A 21,883-nucleotide genomic window follows, 5' to 3' on the forward strand; every position below is an offset into this window, starting at 1 on the left:
AATCAACTCGCGTCAATTGCAATTAGCAACGTTATCGATGATATTCGGATAGCAAACGCCACTTTCTCTTAAAAAGTCAAGATTCCTTCGAGGCCTCTCGATTTAAGAAGTAACGTATAACGCGTCAAAAATAAGATAACATCGGACGTAATAATCAAAATCGTGTATTTAATGATATATACAATCGCCTATGTACAAAAATATATCCGTCGATGAAATTTATCTGATCGAGTGAAAGCGTATAAAAATCGAATACAAAAAGAAATGGAAACAAGTCTTTGGAAATATGGCGCGTTCGCCGCGAAGTCTTCTTCGATCCTCCTCCTATAATAAACAAGCTTCTCAACCGTCGATGAAAACCGCGTCATCGAGGCTGCTTAGCTCGAGAAACTGTTGTTCGATATCGGAACCGAGCTCTTGGAAGTCAGGCACTTCATCCTCGACCTGGTACCCTGTAAAGTAGAAGACAGATTTGAACGACCACTGTGCGCTAGTTTCGCGATCCTAGTTTAACAAAGACCCAGACCTAGAGTCGACCCTTGAGTTAATTAAACTCCATTAGCCATTTGGTATTGGTAATCGAAAGTTTATTATTATACACGATACGAGATTAGCTTTGATATACGTACACGTACGCGTACGCGTATTTATAATTATATAAATAAATATAAATCCGAACGAAACGCAATATCAATGAATTTCTCTCGATAAATTCGTATCGAAATATTGCTTCCGACTGCTAATCCGATGTTTTTAAATATGTTTTAAATAGCTCGCCGCGCACTGTTCAAAATATCGGACAGAGTATACGATCATAAATACGATCATAAATGGTATCAAACTTAACGGTTAGAAAAATGAAATGGCTGCGTATAGGCGTAACTCGATGATCGCACCGATGCACGACGACGTACTTGAGCCGTACTTAGCCCAGAGCCTATCGCCGATAAACAACGAAGAGAACGGTTTTAGAAAGGGAAAGGTAGAGTGGGGATCGATGATGCGGCTGTATTATTTGGTAGAAAATCGCGGGCTCGAGGGCTGGAATTTAAAAGGGCACGCGTGTGTCGCACGTGGCAGCCGCGTCGTCTGTTTTGGCGCGTGCGTTACGTGCGTGTGCTCCCGGCCAAAAAAGTCGGGAATATTATTTTAAGACTCGGTGTGGGGTAAACGCGTAAAGCGTGTTTGAACCTCCTCTGAGATTAAGCATGGTGGAAGCGAAACGCGCACTGTCATCGGCGCCGTTACTATTTACCGGGACAGAAAAAGGCAGCACGCGCGGACCAGTACAATGAAGATTCGTACGGGTCGTTCGAACAACCGAACGGCTGCTCGACTTTTTGCTCGAAACGGTAGGAGTCGCGTCTGTTTTATCGCGCGTTCTCGGAATTTTTCTCGAGCTTGCCGAGCATTTACGAAAAATCGATGCGTACGCTCTGCCGTAGATTAAATTTCCAGCGGACGAGAAATCAGATTAGTCGGTTACACGTTTCCAACGTTTCTTGGTCCGTCGAATTCGACCGACGAATAAAAGCAGATAAAATGTAGCGATCTATCGATATTACCGGAAAATGCGTCGATGATTTCTTAGAAATCGCAGAGAATCCTCTATCGATTCGTCGATCGGTCGACTCATCTTTCTAACGTTGATCGCGAATCTTTGCCCTTACCTGTGCCGTCCACGTGCGATCCTGACGCGCTGACATCGTCGATGAGAAAGCGTTTCACAGACTCGATCGGCACGTACTCTTGATTGCTGTCAAGGTTCATGGAAATCCTATCCACCTGACATAGATTCGTCTGGAACGGGTCCGCGTCCTCGTCCGCGTAACACTCCGAAGTCTTATACGTTCGATAATTCGATTCCGTGGTGTAAACGATCGCCGTTCGTGCTTGTTGTTGCTGTTGCCTCGAACTAGTAGAGATCGGATCGTGTCGCGAGTTGCTTGAACTTTTAGTCGCGCTACCCGAAGCCTTGCTGTCCGACGTCAATGACAAGTTGGACAGCGGCGTCGTTGGTTCCGAGTGATTTTTCACGTGTTTCCTGAGACTCGACGGGTCCGTGTACCTTTTCCCGCATCCGGTAACCTGACACGCGTACGGCTTCTGAAAATTTGCCCAAGCATTTTGTCAAAAATATGTTTTATAAAATACGTTTATTTTCCCGTATACGGTAATTCGATGATGCAAAAAATTCGTAGTACATTTATTCGTCACTTTTGAAATTCTTGTCTTTGTTCGATAAAAGTCGTGGATATGTAGATGGAAAAGAACGGAACTGCACGAGTGGCTCTATTCGTGGACGCTGGTAAGCGGATGATACGTAGAGCGGTGAAACGATTCAGATAGTAATCGCAATTATCGGTTGGAAAACGGTTATAGACAAAAGGGTGATCGTCGAGCGACGAAATTATCGTGTCCACGTCTTTTTAAAACTATAGTACATCTTTTTATCGTTACAATAGCAAAATTTTACGTTTCGCGTATCGTAACTGGCAAGCTTTTCGAGTTATCGAGTCAGCTTATGTTCACTGACCTTTCGCGCTACAAAATTTCAACATTGGCGATAAGCTCTTCTCTTTTTTAAAGTTACTTTACGATCGAGTAATATCGCGTGATACATTTTATGTAATTTTCATTACAAAAAATATCCATTTATCCAAATTTCAAAATATTTCGATATAATAATGGCTCGAGCTTTCACACGCTGGCAGTTGAAAGATACGAAAGAATATAACGACAGCCTCGATCGCGTAAATATCAGAGGATCGCTATACGAAAATAAATTGCTAATAAAAATGATCGAGCGATTAATTCGCAATTATGCGATAAATTTTTACTCGTCTTTCGTAACCTGTTCGAATAATCGTAATTGAAAGTCAACTGTACGCAAATGTGAATACTACATGATGAAATATCGTTCTTTAATTGCGATCGTCTTACGTAATGTAAAAACGCTATATCGATATTTATCCCAAGATAGTTATATCGGACGCGCGCAGGCGATTGAAATCAAACGATAAATACGTTTTTAAGTTATGCAAATGGCTGACTTATTAAAACGACCGATTTTGCTCCTTCCTTGTTTTAAATATATATGTCTATGTCTACGTATATACGATGCTTCGAGTATCGTAGTTCGAGCAAGTTTCAATCTGGATAACTAAATAAAATAACAAACTCACCGTGTCATAATGAGTCCTCTGGTGTTTTGCGCGATCGCTGCTGTTGCTGAACGCTTTGGAGCAACCGCGATGTTGACAGGCGTATGGTCTTTCTCCTGTGTGAGATCTTTGGTGAATCTTCAGGTTCTCCAATCGTGAAAACGCCTTTTTGCATCCGGTGAACTGTACGAATAAAAGTACGATTAATTACAGCAATTCTAATTAATGTTTGCGCGATACACCGTGGCTCTACTTATGATGGTTTCGATTAAAACGTAACAGCTCGAAGCGATACCACGAGAGAAACGTATTCGCTTCGACCGACATGTTCAAGAAGAGTTCAATGGTTTTTAAGTAAGAACGAAGAGGCTGGTAGACATTTAGCTGCTTAATCTCGAATAAACGATTCGAAGAATAATTATTTCTCCTTGCGTTTCTGCTTTCAGCTTTTTACAGAGAATAAATATCGATGATATTTAACGTGCGATTCTTATAGTACTGTATTCGAGCGTTTGACGAATATTTCGAATTAACCGCTGTGACAATGTCCCCGACACAGTTGCAGGATTTTAGAATCAATCGACTCATACCGGACACTTATTAGGCTTTTCTCCGCTATGGACCCTCATATGAATCAGTAGCTTGTATCTGGCGTTAAAAGGTCGAGCACGCGGACATCCTTGCCAAAGGCAAGCGAATTCGTCTTGGCCGCTTACGGAACCGGCGTAACCCTCTCCCTCTTTGTCTTTGTCCTTGTCTCTGTCCCTTTGAACCCGTCTTCCGTGTCCATGCGCGTTCGACGACGAGGATTCCACGTGTCTTCTTTCGATATGTCGAACCAGACCCTCTTGTTCGGCGAAAGCGCAGCCACAGTCTATCCATCGGCACTGATACGTCGACGTCAAGTTGTCGTCTGTCGTTGAACAGTCTGAAACGGAAACAAACGTGTCATCAGCGTGTAAACGAGTCGTAGATCTCGAGACTCGTTAAGGAAGCTACTTGAAACTACTCGCTGCACTCGAGAGTGGCAGTCGAGTGCTACTTTTTGCTATTTCTATTTATTTGTCACTTTCTTAAAACAAGCACGATTCTTGCCGTGACTTCCTGGATACATCGGGTAACGACAAAGACAACGATCGATTGTTGGACGGTATGACATAGTGGCTCGTGAAAATACGTTACGCGTTAGTAAAAATATTTTGAAATTTCAGTGTGCTGTTACTACAGATTGCTATAATAAGATACGATTTAAGGTTATTTTCGTAATACGATTCAAGATATGCTACGCTTCGGCATTAATATAACGTAATTTGATCAAACGCACAAATAGCGAAAAAAAGAAAAAAAAAAAAAAAAAAGTGAGAAACGAGCTAATGACCATAGTGACAGATTACCGAATTATATTGTAAGAATCACGTAAATCGATGCGCATACATAATATTGCTAATATAAATATATACCGATGGTTAACGACATCGACTAAAAACAGCTTCAGACTCACCGAAAGATTTGCTTCGGGTCTCCGTATCACTGACAGGCTTGGACACCGGCACTCTTCTATCGGTCAGCAACAATCCTTCGTTCCTGGGCAGAACAACCTGATTCGCAAATCCATCGTTCAATCCGGTATCGTTGACGAAATTCATCGTGGATACGCAGGTTTGCTGCCCGGATACCAAATGTCCAACCGCGTAGCAAGATCCGTTCAAGTTAGAAAACGGATCCTGAAGCTCTTCCAGGTACGTGGACGACGGGGAAGAAGGAGACTCCACGTTGCTCAACAACGACGTCGGATCGCCTCTGATCAAACTGAGATCGAATTCATCCGTGGCTGCCTGCATGGAACCATTGAATTGGTCTTCCGTTTGATTATGAAGGACGAGAGGCAAAGAGGCCAAAGATACGTCGTCCTGATACTCTTGGTATTCCTGATAACCCTGGTACTCTGGATAGATCGTATTACAGAAAGTTCTTGAGAAAGAAAAAGCGGAACCAACGGACGGTAATCTTTGGCTATTGGAACAGTCCGATGCTTCGCTGCGAACGACATTGTTCCAGGTTGGCGTGGTAGCTTCGCTACCTGTGCTTACTGGTGACCTGTCCGTGGACGAATACGGTTGACCGGGATATTGGAAGACGGTCGTGAGTTGCTCCCAATCGGTGTACTCTCTGGGACTGAAATTGTTTGGCAAAACGGGAGAGGAGACGCTGTCCGCGTGAGAAGCGATCCAACAGGATTGATCGCCGGTGTTTATGGTCGCGATAGGTGCTAGGTGCAAACTGTTAAAAGCCTCCTGTTTCGTGTTCTTGGAAACCGCCCGTTGCACGTCCTCTTCGTTTCTGTTCGCGTGGTAATCTTCGAGATGCATGTTGCCGCAACCTGAAACTTTCATTTTGTAAATTTTCCGATATAAAATTGACTTTGTGATACGGAACGGAAGATCAGGCAGATCATTTGCAAAATTATACGCGGCAGGCTGGTGTATAACGGAAAGTTACAGAGGCCTTAAGAACACGAGTCGGGATGTTGCAACGAGTGACGCGCGATAGAAAGCGATAGTGGATAATCACGAGTAATCGCGAGTAGCACGCGAGTGAGACAGTATTACAGGAATTTCTGGAATTACCGAGCCTCCGACTAACGTGCGATAGCATTCATGAATGAACCGTATGTTCGATGATAAATGGAGCTGGCATAGGTTCATGGACCTTTAATAAAATTCAGTTGCCGCTATTTTCAACTACCGTTTACTAATTTTAGTTCCGATCGTTTGACTTTGAACTCTCGATGCTCGTCGCGATATCCACCACGCTCGAGAACCGTGCTCGACGCGGAATTCGTTTCTCGTTCCATTCGTTATTTACTTATTCCTTTTCTTGCGAATTCTGCGATCGTCGGTCACAAATCGAACAAACTTGAGAAATCACAATGCCGCAACAAACTTAATAACCTCCGTCCGAGAAAATTTCACTGTCCACTTACGAGATTCGCCTGTCCGATCAGACTCCCCAAACAAACTCCGCGGACACCGAGCGTGTCGCAGAAAATTTCTTCTTCGATAGATCGTCGACGACTCTTCTTCCAACGTGATAAGCTTATCACTTGTCAAGGTCTACGCGTCACGCGCGATGGCGCGATCTTGATCGCGACGAGGAAGAATCGAGCGGCTACAGGGTGGCCGAACGAACGCCTGGACACTTTGCGCCTATCTAATCCTGAAGATAGCTCGGCTACACCCGTTCCCGCGTCGCTACGACGACTATCAGCCAGGACAAGACATCGTAGCGCTGTTCCAGCGGACGACACGGAGGATCCCCTCCATCCCTGCGCCAGAAGCAAGGAAAGAAATCTTCGAGAAGGGTACGCGCCGCCCACTCGCGTGGCCGTGCTTCGTTTCCCTCGTGCAAGCAAAGAAGAAGAAGAAGAAGAAGAAGAAAAATAAGAAGAGGAGAAGAGAAGATCGTCCGGCACTTGTGCATTTCTCTGCACTTGCCTCGACCTCGTCGGTTTCAGGGTGGCACGACACATCTGCGTGCGCGTCTGTCGTCTCCCTTTTTCCTCGCTGCTGCTCCTTCGAATTCGTCTTGCACGGCACGTTTTTGTCCCTTCTTAGATCGTTCGAACGGTTATGCCCGATGGATCGTCTCCGAGGCTGACGAACTGCTATCAAATTGCGTCATCCGTTGTTTAGCGTTGCCTAAATGCCTTTTGATTCCCGGATCCCTTGCTTGGCTCCTGAACAGGATCGATCGGTATCGGTTTCGTGGTTAAAGAAGCGGACGTTGTATAGGAGGGCGTGGAATTGTGGAGCAGGAGGAGGAGGTGGTGGTGGTGGTGGTGGTGGTGGTGGTGGTGGTGGTGGTGGTGGTGGTGGTGGTGGTGGCGGTTGTTTGACAGATCTTCCATGAATCGAGATGGCGGTGCATGGAGTTACGGGGTTGTAGCGGATGAGAATCGGCGTGTTATCGCCTCGCGTATACCCGACATCGTACTTTTATAAATTACCAAAGGGGTAGCTGAAAATTGATCAAACGTATACGAGTTTTAATTTTCTACGAGCAAACATCTTTCTCAAAGTATTCTTACAAAGTTATCCAGAGTGCAGGATTTAATTTTAACCGGTCATTGACGCCGAAAAGCGATTCGGCAGTTGGACGTCGCGTGGCGATCGGTATCTCTCTTTGAAAATCTGTTAAAGAATATTCCAAGTCGAGGTGCATCGGACCTCGAGCAAGAGATAGAAACGGTGAAAGTGGCGGGAGAAGGGGTGCTTAGACCGATCTTTCGTCGCTCGAACCCCGAGAATCGGGTGCAAGGCAAAAAACGTAAAACCAGCTGCCGCACACGCGTCACTTATTAACAACAGCTTCTTCGCGCGCACACATGAGCACAAGTCGTTCACTCCTTCCTCCTATTACAGCCTACTATTATTTCACTGACCTCCCCGTTCTCCACCTCCTCCTCCTCCTCCTCCTCCTCCTCTTCGTTGCATCTCGGACTTTCGCATAAATGCGCCTGATATCGTTGCATTCTTCATTGAGTTTTGCGTTGCTTATGTTTCGAATACTTTACGCCGGATTAGGGTAACCGTGGCTAGTTGTTTCAAGGTTTTGGTTTAAGGGCGTGTCCATGGAGTTTCGCATGCTGGATGTACCTAAAGTTTCTGAAATTATTTCCATTATGTTAACCATCTCACGCTCCATGTTTCGTATACTATACGCTGTATCTGTCTTGTTAGTTCAAAAATGCCCTACCATTTTGAAACTGAATAAAATTCGAGTTTCGTTTGCTTTGTGTCAAGTTTGCTTCTCTTTGCTCAATTTAAAATAACAGCTGTCTGTATTTGAAACTGTGGAAACAACTCGAAAGTAGATTTGAGAAAAGATTTGTCATTTCGTGGTTTCCTAAAACTATATAGGAACTTGGATTACTTAGAGAAACAGTTTAAACTATACCAGAGAATACGAGGAATTTAAACGCTACAAGGGAAATTAAAAATTAGTAGATCGAATATGCTCGACTTTTTAATTTCTTCTCAAATGTATCTACGACTAATATTTAAATATAAAAGTACAAATGGAAAACAGCACGCAAATTCGTAGAAAATTATATATTATTCTTATTGCATTAGTCAACTTTTCTTACGCATCGCATTCTTTTAAGTGCGATAAAACAAAATGCGCGATACTTTCTAATTGACATATGTAGCTTGTCATATATAGTGGCATTAAAGAATCCGAGTAAGTTAGAGCGAGCCAAGGAAGAATAAAAAAAAAAAAGAAGTGGTAGACTATCGTACTTGGTTCATTGACTGGCCGATCCAAAACGCGTTGTTATGATTCCATAGCGATTCTCGCGACATCGTGATCCTCGAAAGCCGGAATGTCCTCTGTTTCTTCCAAGCAAACGCACACAGAAGCGCAATCGTGCATCCTTCTACTCAACCTTTGTATATGTATAAATGCGTGTATATAATAGTATGTACTGTACATCTTGACTGTAGCACTCACGCATACGCACGCATACATATATGCACGCATGCGTTCACAGTTGCATCTTATGGTCGGGTTATACGTCATATTACGGGTAGATAAGTGATAGAGTGGCACATGTGGCCTGCCAGCCCTCTATGCTTACATTATACATACTATGCCCGCTCTCGACCACGCTTTTTTGTCCAGGCACCTGTCAACTCCGTTCGTACCATAGTCACCGCATGTGTACGACTGCCATTAAAATAAATATACTGGAAAAAGGATTTCGATCGTACACCCCATACGGATGCAATAACAGAGAAAGAATGAAGGAGGGAGAGAGAAAAAAAAAGGGTGTCTTAACGAACGTTTAATCGGAGGGGATTCAACGCGACTCGTCCCTTCGCGATTTCCAAAAGGCTATCCACGTAAGTGAGATTGAATTTCCATGTTCCGTCCATTTGATCAGTACCACGATTATAATTGAAAACTGTTTCTCCGATTAGAAACAAAGTTGAAAATGTCCTCGGTTATGAATTTTAGTTATATGTATACATCGACGATCATAAACGTTATTCTATTTGGTTATTACATTTGTTGGAAAACCAAACAATTTTATTTTATTCGGAGTTTTGCATTTATATGATACGAACGATTAAACAAATTTACAATAAAGTAACTAGAAAATATAAGAATAAGGAAGAACTTTCAACTTGTACTAAATGTCAACAGATATTCTAATTATGGTCGGCACGATTCAAAGTGTACTTACTATTAGAAATCTTACAATTTTATTTTTTAATATCTGATTTTTTTACGTTTTCTAGAAATACGCTTTGATCTCTCGAAGAGATGTATTCTATGGTACGACGATGATTAATAGAAGAAAATGGAAAGTAAAAAGACAACGAACGATAATAAAGTAATTGAACATTATGGTGTGAGTATACTTCCTCGATGATCTTGACTAATCGAACGATTTTTAACGAAACAAGATAACATAGATTAAAAACACTGTCTACTATGTAAGATATAGTTTTCCTATACAGTCTATGAATTCTATATTTTATGAATCATAAGAAAAAACTGCGTTTGAGAAACTTATATTTAAGACGACGGAGTTTCTAAAACGATGGATAAATAACGCCGGAGAATATATTGAAAATAGCGCGAGACGCATCATATATACATAAGTACGTGTCGACGTTCAGCATTCGGTCAAGCGACGTAAAAATAGAAAGACGTGCGCTCTGCATGTGACTTCGTATAATTAGGTACCGAACCCGAGAACCGTCTCGTAGTATATCCCATACGTTAGAAAGATAGCACATTAGAGCTTAACACGGGGCTGAACGATGTTTTTTCCCCTAGGCACGTTGACGAATCGGTTATGAAACGTTATATAATTTCTGACGGGACGTGATGTGGCGTGCGAGAACGTCGTGCCTGATCTATACGAACGAACGATTTATTGCTCTTTTATACTACGTTTAACAAAAATATTTGGACCCTTATATAAACGTTAACAAATAAAAGAAACTAAAGATAAAATTCTCGTAGCTCTTGCTCGATAAGATAACAATCGATCAGTAATCAGTAAATGGCAGTCAAATCGAAATTGTACGTATCGTGCCTTAACAATGAGTGCGATAAAACTGAAGTAGTACTCGTATTCGTAACAGGAGCAGTTCCCTTCTCGATTATTGGAAAGTGTTGGATACGACCGCTACTCCATACAATTGTTAAACAAATTGTATTGCCTGATGATTCTTTTTCACACTTTTGATAAAAGTCCATGCAATTAGGAACTTCGCCCGGAAATCCCTTTATAAGACAACTCGGTTTAACGTCAATCACACGTGACAGATTTCTTAGTTTGGTTTTAATCAATGCGATGTACGGGCTGTCCTAAGTAATTAACGGATCTATTATTAGATTATTATCTTATCGAATTAAATTTCAAAAAGGAACATACCTGGAAGAGGATAGCAAGATATCTTCCTGTAGGGTCCCACTCCATTGCAGTTATTCTTCCACCGACAGTAACATAACTGTCACCGTCATCCAACGAAAAATTAACTCTTGTTAAATCTATCAGAGGTACGGCCATTTTTACGTCGTCAAGAGAAGGCTTCTTAACATCGAAAATATTTTCTTGCAGAGGTAAAGAAAAGATTATGGCAGGGTCTTCGTTCGATGCAAACAACAGAGTCAAATTAGGACCGAAACACGCAACAGCCACACGACCATTAGGCACTGTCCATTTATCTGCGTGCCATAACGTTGCTACTCCTGTGTTCCAAACTCTATGCATAGTTATTAATACGTGAAATAAAATTTTATGCGATGTAAAAGATAAGAATACAAAACCAATGATACGGTATACCTAAATATATTTCTACACGAGGCTGAAAACAAATGAGAACCGCAAGTCGACCAACGAGCGAAACATAGGCCATCACCTCCGACTCGTCTCAATGGTACACCTTCTTTTTTAGAAGTATCCCAGATAATCATACGTGTATCAGCTGGAGAACAAGATACCAACAGATCACCCTGCGGATGCCATATAACGCTTGTTACAGGAGCGTGATTTCTTTGTTTTAGTAACACCGCATGACTAAGAATATTACTGGCTGCTCCTAATTCTATCGTCCAAACTAAGACACCTGCGTGACACGCTACTGCCAGTTCTTTGCCAGCAAGTGGTCTCCAATTTATACAACAAACAGATTTTTGAGCGCTGTGCCTTAAAATCGGTATTATCGGTGTTCCATGAGAAAATATACGTATACGATCATCCCATGTAACTACTGCTAGGCGTGAGCAATGTGGATGCCATGAGATACACCTGGCCTACAAATTAATACTGCAAATATAACATATACTGCAAAAAACAATAACATATATGTTAATAGCTTACCAAAGATGTTTCCCAGTCCCTTGTGTGAACAACATCTGCGACCGATCCAGATCCAGAAGTAGGTAAAGTTTCTTTCTGATATATTCCTTTGTCGAATAAATCTAACATCCACTTAAGCCTAAAATTAAAATAATGGAAGATCAGATTTTAAAATTAAACAAATATTTCTCTAACAGCTGTTATTAATACCTCGTAGCTATCAAATGCAAGACTGGTGTAATTTCTTGCGGTTCTGCAGACGCAGCCAGACAAACAGCATCGATGAATCCTTTCTCTCTGCATACACTAGCCAGCTTTCTAAAGATGCTATCATGAACTGGTAAAAACAAATCACCGGCACAAGCTGTCCGTGCCGTTTCGCGTGTAGCGAGAATATCAGAAGTAATAGAAACTTCTGGATATTCTCGCAGATATTTGGTAAAAGGTTGTAATTCATTGGTCAGATTATCATAATCGCAATAATGTAAAACGTCCTCTATAAGCGCAACAGTAGCCAAATCATCGGCAGAAGGGGAATCAAAATCATGCAGAGACAATATCTTTATCATAATTGCTCGTTTAGATACGTACTTGTCTAACCTATAAAAATAAGATATGAAAGAATAAAAAATTCTACAGATATTTATGCGCAGGAAATAAATAACGAATAACCACAAGATAGTTATTCTCTTGGAAAAATTAAAAACAATTGTTGGAACGAGTAGATTTGAAAGAAAGAGCAGCTAAAATATTTCGATATGAAATGAATCTCATACCTTGTTACGTCTGAAGCCGGATAAAATGGCGAACGAAAGTTTACATCGGTTACCATGGCAACATCCAATCGCGACACAGAATCGTAATACCGTTGCGCATGCGGCAATTGGCTCCTATTCAAAACATTTCAATCACGAAGACAAACTTTTAGTCAAGTTTGCTACTAGAAATTCGCATGACATTCAACGTGTGTGCATTCGTGTATTGCGATTTAATCCAAAAATCTGGCAAACATACATTTTCTGTAAAAAGATCTTTTCGAAATTGTGGAAACGTGATTAGAGGTTGAACATTCAGCGAGTTACGTCGAACGTGACACAGCTAGAAGTAGGGGTTCCAATGGAGCAGGGTGGGGACCAAAAGGGAGGGGTGAGGTGGGGACAGCAGTATGTGGTCGCTATTCGTGCGGCGCGGATTACGTATTAGAGTTGTCTTCTGCTACGGATAGGTCTCGTTTATCGGTTCGTATCGTTCCAAAGCTTTTTCTCTCAATAAGAGTAGCAACGTGAGACACACTGGTCGGCGGACAGTTGTTAAAATGCTACCGCCAAGGTAGTAGCAAGATCAATCGCGATCAACATGGTTTTGGTGGAGCTGTCGCTGTAGAAAGTTGGTCGAGATCGCTGAGAAGACGAGAGACAGAAGGGAGGAGGACCAGCTCGGTCTTCGCGAAAGATGGGCAAGGGTTCTAAGCGGAAAACTCGATGGAGAACTCTCAGCATTGGTAGTGAGTGTTTTCTTATCAATGAAATTTATTGCGAGACACGCGAACGTCGCTTATGTCCGAGGTTATGATGCATGCTTTCGAAACTTGCGAGTGTATCTCGTGGCCGCATGTTCTCGGTCTAGTTATTGATCATTGATCACATATAGACATTTATCGTAAAACGCAGCCCGCTTATATGAATTACTATTTTGCATGCTGCGTGGTATCGAACGTGTGCGCTCTACTGGTCACCGTTGTGGCCGTGACACCCGATCCGTTCTCATCAATTTCTATATAATCTCAAATCATTTTCGAGGAGATTGTGAAATAAGGGTTGCATTTATAAGACACGTCGTGTGCCGAGACACGCTGTTTTTTTTGCCCGGCAACGGAAAAAACGCGTTCGCGATAAACAACGACATGGGACGATCGTCGCGTAGATGAATGAGCGTACAGCGAGTCAGTTTCATCCGGTGACAACGCACGATATTACGAGAAAATTTTGCCATTCTGCTCGGGACCATTTCCTAGCCAGGCATCGATCCGTACACCCTCCATGACTTTCCTCCTTCGTGGAAATGTCTCTACTACTACGCTCTACACGCAACTTTACGGTACGTCAATGCTGTCTTCTCGTATTTTAAGCGTCTCTTTTCCTCGATTGCTCGAGGTATATCTTCGTCGTCAACGACCCGTTCTAATATACGCTGCTTTTATTCTATACCCAACTCTGTAATATGTCCAATGTAAACTGTAGCGCAAAAACAAAGTACGCAGTTTCGTATGTATCCTACCGCGTGCTCTTCTATAATCTATGTCTTCTATTTTCCGGTTGAGACTTGTACGTTTGTCGCTGCGGTGTTTCGAACTCTGACGCGAGGTGCGTTCTCGTCGTTGAAGGGTTTGCCCCACGAAAGTCGTGCGTTCAGACATTAGAATTGCACACGATGATAGGATACCGTGGAAATACGCCACAAAAATGTCACAGACACTGTAAAATAGAGAATTTTCAAGGCATCTGAAAAAATCAGGTTGGTTAGTTCCATTCCAACCGCGTGTCGTCGAGAGGAAAACGGGGTGCAAAGATGGTGGTAAACTATATATATATATATATATATATATGATGTCATCAGAAGGTGAAAGAAAGTCGCGTCTCTCATTCGACTTGTTTCTTGTGTAAATAAGTATACATATTCCATTACGATTAGCAAATGAAACAAAAAGTAAGGAAAGAAAAGGAAAGAAAAGTAAATTCAATATTCTGTCACTGTTATAATTCATTCTTGTATCATGTGTCGAAACATGCTTGTTCAATTACTCTTTTGCCGATATACGGTTCCTAGCTATAATCAGGCTTATAAACACAGGTTTATTGTGTTGATAATTTTGGTTATAGTAAAGTGTATTTATTTTGATGTTCGGTTTCTTCCACGGTCAACGTCGAATAGCGCAAACACGCACGTGAACATGTTAGGTTGGAACGATAATAAACCTCAACGATTGCCAAATATACCTATGTATGTACATCGCTAGTTGTATTTCACAACGTTTTTGTATACATCTTTTGTCGATCCCACCCCCTATCTTCTATTTGTCTGGAATATTGCTTGTACATCACGTTTCGTTTCCCGTTTATCAGCCCCGTTGGCGTTATCTTCGCCCGATAAGGTTATGTGGGTTTATGCTGAAGAGTTACCATAGACGGCGGTACCGTATACATATCAGCTAAGAAATTTTCTTGTACTCCCACAGTTTCCGATATTTTGTAAAATGAAATTTTTGATCCCTAATTTCTTAATTTCTCCCCCCCCCCCCTTTTCTTGCGTTCTTTGATACCATTAATTTAGTTTCTCTGGGATTCTTTTCTCTGATCGTTTGTATTATAACGTTATAACATCGTCATATTTTAAAAATTTTTATCACAACACGTTAATGTTGTGATATTTGCAGAAAGTAACTGTAAATGTGAACTATTTATTAGAATGGTTGTATCAAAATTACCTAATAAAATTTGGTATCAGTGTCGCAATTCTAAGCAGTGTTTTGACTTTTGCTTGAGTTGTAAGCGATACAAGTGATCGTTACATATTTTGTTAGGAGCTTTCAAAACACGAATGATATTAGCTAAATAAATATAATAAAATAAATAAATAAAAATTTGCTTCTTCTAATTGTACGCTTCTTATAGCAAACGTACGATATTAAATGTTGTTTTATTCTTGACAAGTTATAAATTTGACCGTATGCGAATTTGTTTTTGCAAAATGAATTTCTTCTTTAGTTCTCTAAATGCATGTTTTATTTAGAATTATTTACAACTTTCTTTTTCATTCATTAATATGCGTATCATCTATGCTTTTATTTCTCATTTATGCTTTTATTTCATTTCAATACCGTGAATGGATGAATTATATCATCGATTTAAAACGAGAATCGCAGTTAGGTAATCGATGTTCACGAAAATATAAACATAGGCGGAGCAGCGTGTAGTTCGCAACGTGGATCGCGTGTCAAATCATCTAATGCTTGGCTAGTGTTTCTAGTGATGCACTAGTTTAGCGATGAAAGTTGGCTCGTTGCGTTTTCCGTGAACGAGGTGGAGCGAATTGAATGTTTTTTCTCCTGTGCCTTCGTGTTCGTGCTAGTGGTAATTTATTTTTGAAATTGCGTAACAGATCTTCTGTATGCCGTCGTAAAGTAGAAAGAAGTTGCGTGCATAGACGTCACGCGAAAAGAAACTTTCGCACTTTAGATATGTTAAAAAGACGCTCGTCTCGGTTTCTATTTTATTTGGTTAAGACGCTAGTTAAGCCTTTGATATTTGTTCTGCTTGGTACGTTACCAATTATCGTTCTCCTGCGGTTATTAAACCAATGAATAATTTTCCGCGTTGCGTGCGAGTTCGAGATAGTTGGCGCATGCGCGTTTTATCGCTATAAAAGTCATTAACTATCGGGTGAAATGATTGGAAAATTAATGTCACGTTTTCGTTTTACTACACAGCGAGAAATATCGCGTTGGACATGAAAAAAGATGGACGTGTTCGCGTTTAAAAAAGTTTTGCATTTACATACTTGAAAGATCAGAGTATTTTGTTGGAGTAAAAGTATTTTTTTCAAGAGCTGTCGGCTACGTCATTGGATAGTTTTTACGATACTTGCAACCATTTCAAATTAATGTCATAATATATATGATAATTTCAAATCTTTGCTAGAAATAAGAGCAGATTTAAGTTTTATATCTTATCGTCAGATAGTTCAATGTGCAAATTCAAAATTAAAATTGTATAAATTATAGTAGTTTATATCCATTCGTTAAGAATGTTTCCTTCTTCTTCAATTTTTTTTTCTTTTTTTTTTTTTTTAGTGTAAAATATAACATTAATTATAATAATAATAATAATAATAATCTGCACATCCAATATTCTATATATAAGCTATGAAACTAAATTTATTTCAATTCTCTGAAACATATTAATTCTTTTCTTTTCATCTTTTACATCTGATACAAAATATAGCTTTTAGCATAAAACAGATGTTATTGCTAGGTTTTTTTTACTATTAGAATGACTCAGAAAAATTAGTAGCTGTGATACGAGATCAGTTGCTATGTTTACGTAAAGTAAGTTGCTTAGTGTTTTGAAGAATAGGTTGAATGAAATGTCAATGTTTATCATCTTTTTTCGTATTTTCTTTCCTAATAGATTCGATTCTGACGAACGCTTTACTTGTACCGATATTAGAGAAAGCGACCAAAGTACGAATATTTCATAGAGTACATTTATACTTCTGTGCTATGTCTTCCGTATATATATATATATATATATAAATAAGGCTGTTTGGTGGTTCGTTACGGAATTAACAGCAGAAAAGTTCCAAATTGTTTCCATTTTCAACGTAGATCGTATCGCCCGTATCACTTTTATTTTCTTTTATTGCTTCCCTGCCCCTTGAACCAGACAGGAAAACGATTTATCTCAATTGCATGAATCATCTTATATAGCACGATATGTACCTATGTACTTCTCGCGCTGTACCTATACGTATGCATGTATGCGCGTGTTGCAATTTTTCTCTTCGAACATGGTCGGAAGAAAAGAATCTATATAAATAGCAATTTAATTTCTGTTCAATATATTTCAATTTTCCGGGCGAAATATTTATTATATTTTTATGAAAGGCTTCGCTACGTCGGGAATCTAGCTTTTGTTTATTAGAACGCATCATTGTCCAGAAGATGGAAGGTTTCTTTGTCGCTTCCTTGATCGAGTATAATTTTCGACAAATTTTTCACTTTGATAAATAGAATTGAAATTCTTTAAACACGATATATAAATACATATAAATTAACATTATATTCCAAACTATGATTGGAATAGTTTGCAAAAGATATTACAATATATGTGCTATTTATTTCTAAACACTCGTATTATTCGATTCTCAAGATATAGATTTGGGAGAGATTAAGAAACTTTAAGCGTAACGCTCTTTTCCAAGATTTTAAATACGAAAGGATTTCCTGTCCTCTCTCTAGTTCCAAGTATTTTCAAAAACGAAACTTTAGGAACTAAGGAAAATGAACGCGAAGAGCAATCTACGTGACTTTACGACTTATCTAGTTTATAGAACCTAACCCCAATCTCTTTATTGCTTCGATTTTTGCACGCATTCCGCAAATGCACCTTCCCCTTTTCTTTTTCTTCTTTCCTTAACTCGTATCTCTCAACGACAATTCCATTCTTTCGAACTCGATATTTTTTATGCCTTTCCAAGTCTGAATTTCTATACAAACAGCGTAAAATAAGATTTTTTCTTAAGAGATTCCTTTTTCGAAAAATTCAGTAAATACCCGATAAATAATCTTCTCTTCTACCCTTACCTCTTTTTGCAATTAACCCTGTTCTCGTTTTAGCGAATGGAAAAAATTCGCAACGTCGTAACAAGATGTCGAATTAACTTAATCGATTAAACGTTAATTAATATACCATCTAATTGGGTGGAAAATGAAAAAAAGAAAAAAGGAAAACGCAGCACGATCGAAAATAATTTGATCTTTTAAATATAAACTACGAATATACGAACAAAGTTCTCTTTCCTATTTCCTGGTGTTCGACCGCGCCCTTACATGCGGCGTAAATGGATTTTTTTAGTCGACTCGGTTAAACGATCGGGGATGAGACTCGATCGTCCTTTCCTTCCCTTCCAAAAAGAATGCGCGCTCGCCAAGAATTCACGATCCGCAACCCTTGATATTCGTTCCCTTTCTCCGCGACACACTCTTTCGGGGGGTGGGGAGGGGGTCAAAGATCTTCGGAAAGGAGCGAGAGGGAGAGAGAGAGAGAGAGAGAGAGAGAGAGAGTGAGTGAGAGTGAGAGTGAGGGAGAGGGGCAGAGGAGGTTAAGATAGAGCGAATCAATAGAAGCAGCCGTTGCGCCTTGATCGTCGTCCTGCTCGGACGTACGAACGAATAAACTGTAACGAAAGAGCAAAGACTACATCGATCCTTTGCGAATATGCTAAGAAAATAACGAGGCCATGTTTGCGAAAGGAAGCGGGTCTCTCGATTATGGGTATTGTAATTAGCAAAGATCGGCAAGGATAGATCGTTGGGTAGAGATACGGGAATAATATTACTACGGGGAGTATGTGTGTCAAACTAATTCAGAATTTTTATATCTTCGAGTACGAATTAATATTTGTCGGTAGTCTAAAAACGTTGCTTAAGGACATCGATTAAGATTAATTCTTTTAGGAGAATACGAAAAAGTCTATTCTACGTAAACGCATCTCGTTATAATATTTACCGGGTTAGGTTACCGGGTCAGACACGGCAGATAGCAAGCAGAGCCGAATTTACGCTGTTTCACCGTGGATGATCACCGTGGTGGATGATCCATGGAAAAACGTCGCTTTCATTCGCTCTCGTTTTCATTCGCAATGATCTTCGAAAACGAACAACGTAAACTCGACTTTATTTGCTACTTGACTGAAAGATCGGCCGTGCCTGAATTATCCTTTGGAGAATAAAAATTACGTAGTTCGAAACTTTGGGAAACCTGTCCGATCGATAGGTTGGGTTAATACCGCGAGATATTTTTTTCATCGAGATCGTCTATTTTTAAATCGATAAGTAATCGATTATGTTTCGAATTTGTCTGGATTATAATATTATCTTAAAAATATATTTTTTTTGGCAAATATGGTTTTTAGTTATTTACTTTAATTACGTTAATAGTATACTCTACTATGTATAACGTTTGGCGTACTGCTGGTAAGTAGAATGTAGAGAGTTTAGTCGATTCGTATAGCGTACGCTGGTTCTCAGCTTTTTATTCGTTATCCTTCGTCGTGTATCTCAATCGCAGCAATACAATTACTTCTTACTTTCGATAATATCGTTTCTATGATCCAAGTATCGAATAGTATAAATCGGTTGTAAATCAGTCTTACTTGCTTTCAATCTGAGTTCGATAAATTATTCGATCGTTCAATTATAAAGACATCGAATAAATGTCTGCCGTGTATTGAAACACGTATTCGTATAGCGCAGTCTGTTCCTTGGTAATAAACGATCGTGCGAGGGATGTTGCCGACATGCGTGAATCTTGATAGATCCGTGGTTCATGGTGTTTCTTGCTAACTCCATGAGTGGGCTCAATAATCGACTCGTACTACTGCGAGCAGGGATTACGTATCCTTCTTCTATCGTATCGTATCGTTTCTATCGTTTAGCGATTAGAAAGAGCGCTGTTATCGCTAGACGGCCAACTTTTATGCATTTTTGCGAAATTTAAAAGTGCAAAAATACACGGAATGCGTACGAAATGTTTCGCTTATCTCGTTTATCGGGACAGATCGGGGACAAGGTAGTTCAATAGTACGAAACCTTTTGAAATTTCGTTAGCATCGCAACGAGTCTCTATCGAGAGACTATCGCGACGACGATATTGAAATTTAAAAATATATATGAGAATGAAAAGAGAATCAGGGTATACGGGGATGGTAATTGTGCGCAAAAGGAGGGGGTGTCTCGATTCCGATGACCTTGACCATCAGATACGTCGAAGAGGGAAGGTCCCGAGTAACGCGCACTTTGTTCGATGCGTGGCATCTAACCCGATCTAACCTAAATGTGCTTTATCTCTGTTAGGCATTGCAATATCGCGCAAATACACGCGCAATTTCATTTTTAACCACTTATATCGAAGCAAATATAATGTAACAGGTAGCATATTCTTTCTTGTCGTAATCTTTGAATCACGTTACTCGGATTACGAAACTATACTCGATCGTAGTTCGGATAATAGAGGCTCGGCATTAACTTCTACCGTAATAAGTAAGTTCTACCATATCGAATACTCGTAAGATTCGATAGAAGAAATCACCAGCGTTGTATCGCTGCGATACGTCTAATAGGTACTAAATGGGTTGTATCTAAATATAAGCGATCGGTTATGAAGCTTGGATATGCGCACGAATGATGGTGCGCGCAAACAGAGAGAGAGAGAGAGAGAGAGAAGCAAGTATAACATCGACCGAGAGCCGAGAAGGAACAAGGATTGGTTATGCGTGAACGCATGTGCCCTGAAAGTTAGGCACGTTGTTTGTTACGTAACCGGCCGAGTCTCGTTTCGCACCTCGCTATCGTACAGTGGACGATCGTTGTAAGTTAAATCGTCGTATCGTTCTCGTCGAGTAACGATTTAACGTCATTATCGAGCACGATATCTTTGCGTAACGAATTTAACTTTTCAAATTGTTCCGCGGGTATCGCATAGCCACTTGATATCGCTCTTGAAAAAATAGGAAGCCTATAAATTTTCGTCGACGCTCGAGCTTGTTTACGACTTTCAGTTCGTATAACCGAGTAAATCTCAAGAAGCTGCAGCTACTTTTAGATTCTGCAAACGCAGGAACGAGTATTATATGCAACGAGGAAAGATTCATTCAGCCTCGTCCCAAAGAAGTTACGTACCGGCATTCGCGTTACGGACTGTATCACGAACTGCATCTGCTATCTAAATAATTCATTGATCGTTCGAACACGTTGAAGCAGAGATTTTCAGCTTTTTCAGCAATTTAGGACGCGGTCGTTTGGGTGGGAGAGAAAAGTGCTTGTCAACGTTTAAATCATTTTGAATTATCTATGTTTTTTCCTTCGTAGAATCACGCGACGATTTTCGATCCAGAAATAACACGTCGAGTACTTATATCTTAGCCATGCATAGATACTTCATGGATCTAGTATTTCGAATACGATATTATCCAATCAAAGCATTCCAATTATTTTAGGAAAGAACTACTTACATTCCAATGTTTAATTTAGTTGTAGTAAATAGCTATTACCAATTTTGATACTCGATGCTACGTGTTAGTAGCGTTTAGTGCAAACAACGCTCCGATAATTACATATCGTATCGACGAAGGCTCCGAATATTGGTATATCAAACATCGAATACCGATATTCTCAGAACCAAACACTTTGATATTCAACTATTTTAAACATTTACCTTTCAAATTATCGATATTTCGATCGATCGAGCCTCGACTATGTCGGTATTCAAAATATCGATCCAACCGACGATCCGATATCGCAAATACTAAACATACTTACCGTAATCACGATACGATTACTCCGAACAATCGCGCATAATTATTCCTTACAGACTAAACTTCCTAGTTGGAAAACAAAACTTCCTCGTTCTTTCTTACGCGAATCTAGCTCGCGTAATGATCCCGTAATTGCAGTAATATTTTACTCTGACTCGCGTAATCGCTAGTTCTATCGGATTGGCCAAGAGGACTTCCCATATATATGCATATATATATATTTATTTATTTATTTATTTTTTATAGAAAA

At 40.1% G+C, this 21,883-nt stretch overlaps 3 protein-coding genes and 1 long non-coding RNA gene across 9 annotated transcripts in view; 2 read left to right on the top strand and 2 right to left on the bottom strand.

Moving 5' to 3' along the window:
- Positions 1-148: 148 nt before the first annotated feature.
- On the bottom strand, positions 149-7,698 carry LOC100648281. 3 transcript variants are annotated; one of them, XM_048408027.1, is made up of 7 exons: positions 7,606-7,698; positions 6,148-6,900; positions 4,666-5,544; positions 3,755-4,092; positions 3,186-3,347; positions 1,671-2,106; positions 149-452 (listed from the first exon to the last, which is right to left on the bottom strand). In XM_048408027.1, the coding sequence occupies exons 3-7, from the start codon at positions 5,531-5,533 to the stop codon at positions 343-345; spliced, it is 1,914 nt and encodes a 637-aa protein (XP_048263984.1). In that variant the 5' UTR covers positions 5,534-5,544; positions 6,148-6,900; positions 7,606-7,698; the 3' UTR covers positions 149-342. The 3 variants fall into 3 exon arrangements, with proteins under 3 accessions (XP_048263984.1, XP_020719930.2, XP_020719931.2); XM_020864271.2 differs by lacking the exon at positions 7,606-7,698 and having other exon boundaries at positions 6,148-7,056; XM_020864272.2 differs by lacking the exon at positions 7,606-7,698 and having other exon boundaries at positions 4,666-5,550; positions 6,148-7,056.
- Positions 7,699-8,949: 1,251 nt separating this feature from the next.
- Positions 8,950-11,485, top strand: LOC125385538. Of its 2 annotated transcripts, XR_007224938.1 has the most exons (5): positions 8,950-9,067; positions 9,467-9,579; positions 10,607-10,739; positions 10,801-11,119; positions 11,247-11,485. It is a non-coding gene; the product is annotated as an uncharacterized LOC125385538 (long non-coding RNA). The 2 variants fall into 2 exon arrangements; XR_007224939.1 differs by lacking the exons at positions 10,607-10,739; positions 10,801-11,119; positions 11,247-11,485 and having other exon boundaries at positions 9,467-9,638.
- The window catches only part of LOC100649454 (aladin), a 32,338-nt gene continuing 20,541 nt past the window's right edge, over positions 10,087-21,883 (bottom strand). The window contains exons 2-7 of one of the 3 annotated variants that reach the window (XM_048408028.1): positions 12,318-12,431; positions 11,752-12,141; positions 11,563-11,680; positions 11,026-11,495; positions 10,615-10,945; positions 10,087-10,547 (exon numbers count right to left, since the gene is read on the bottom strand). In XM_048408028.1, the coding sequence (XP_048263985.1) occupies positions 10,233-10,547; positions 10,615-10,945; positions 11,026-11,495; positions 11,563-11,680; positions 11,752-12,141; positions 12,318-12,373 (1,680 nt within the window). In that variant the 5' untranslated portion in view covers positions 12,374-12,431 and the 3' untranslated portion in view covers positions 10,087-10,232. Of the gene's footprint in view, positions 10,548-10,614; positions 10,946-11,025; positions 11,496-11,562; positions 11,681-11,751; positions 12,142-12,216; positions 12,297-12,317; positions 12,718-21,883 lie in introns of those variants that run through there. The other 2 variants (XM_020864274.2, XM_048408029.1) reach the window with 2 other exon arrangements.
- The window catches only part of LOC100650602, a 52,919-nt gene continuing 43,773 nt past the window's right edge, over positions 12,738-21,883 (top strand). The window contains exon 1 of the mRNA XM_048408022.1: positions 12,738-13,045. Within this exon, the coding sequence (XP_048263979.1) occupies positions 12,994-13,045 (52 nt within the window). The 5' untranslated portion in view covers positions 12,738-12,993. The remainder of the gene's footprint in view (positions 13,046-21,883) is intronic.

The sequence above is a fragment of the Bombus terrestris genome, chromosome 8, assembly GCF_910591885.1.
Source record: "Bombus terrestris chromosome 8, iyBomTerr1.2, whole genome shotgun sequence".
NCBI classification, from domain to species: Eukaryota; Metazoa; Arthropoda; class Insecta; order Hymenoptera; family Apidae; genus Bombus; species Bombus terrestris.

What these genes read in the sequence shown, in the direction of transcription:
- LOC100648281 (XM_048408027.1), bottom strand. Translation starts at nt 5,533, where the DNA reads ATGCATCTCGAAGATTACCACGCGAACAGAAACGAAGAGGACGTGCAA. An exon ending in AAAAGCCTAATAAGTGTCCG is followed by an intron (nt 3,348 to 3,754) that starts GTATGAGTCGAT and finishes TTATTCGTACAG; the next exon opens with TTCACCGGATGCAAAAAGGC. An exon ending in AGAGGACTCATTATGACACG is followed by an intron (nt 2,107 to 3,185) that starts GTGAGTTTGTTA and finishes GCAAATTTTCAG; the next exon opens with AAGCCGTACGCGTGTCAGGT.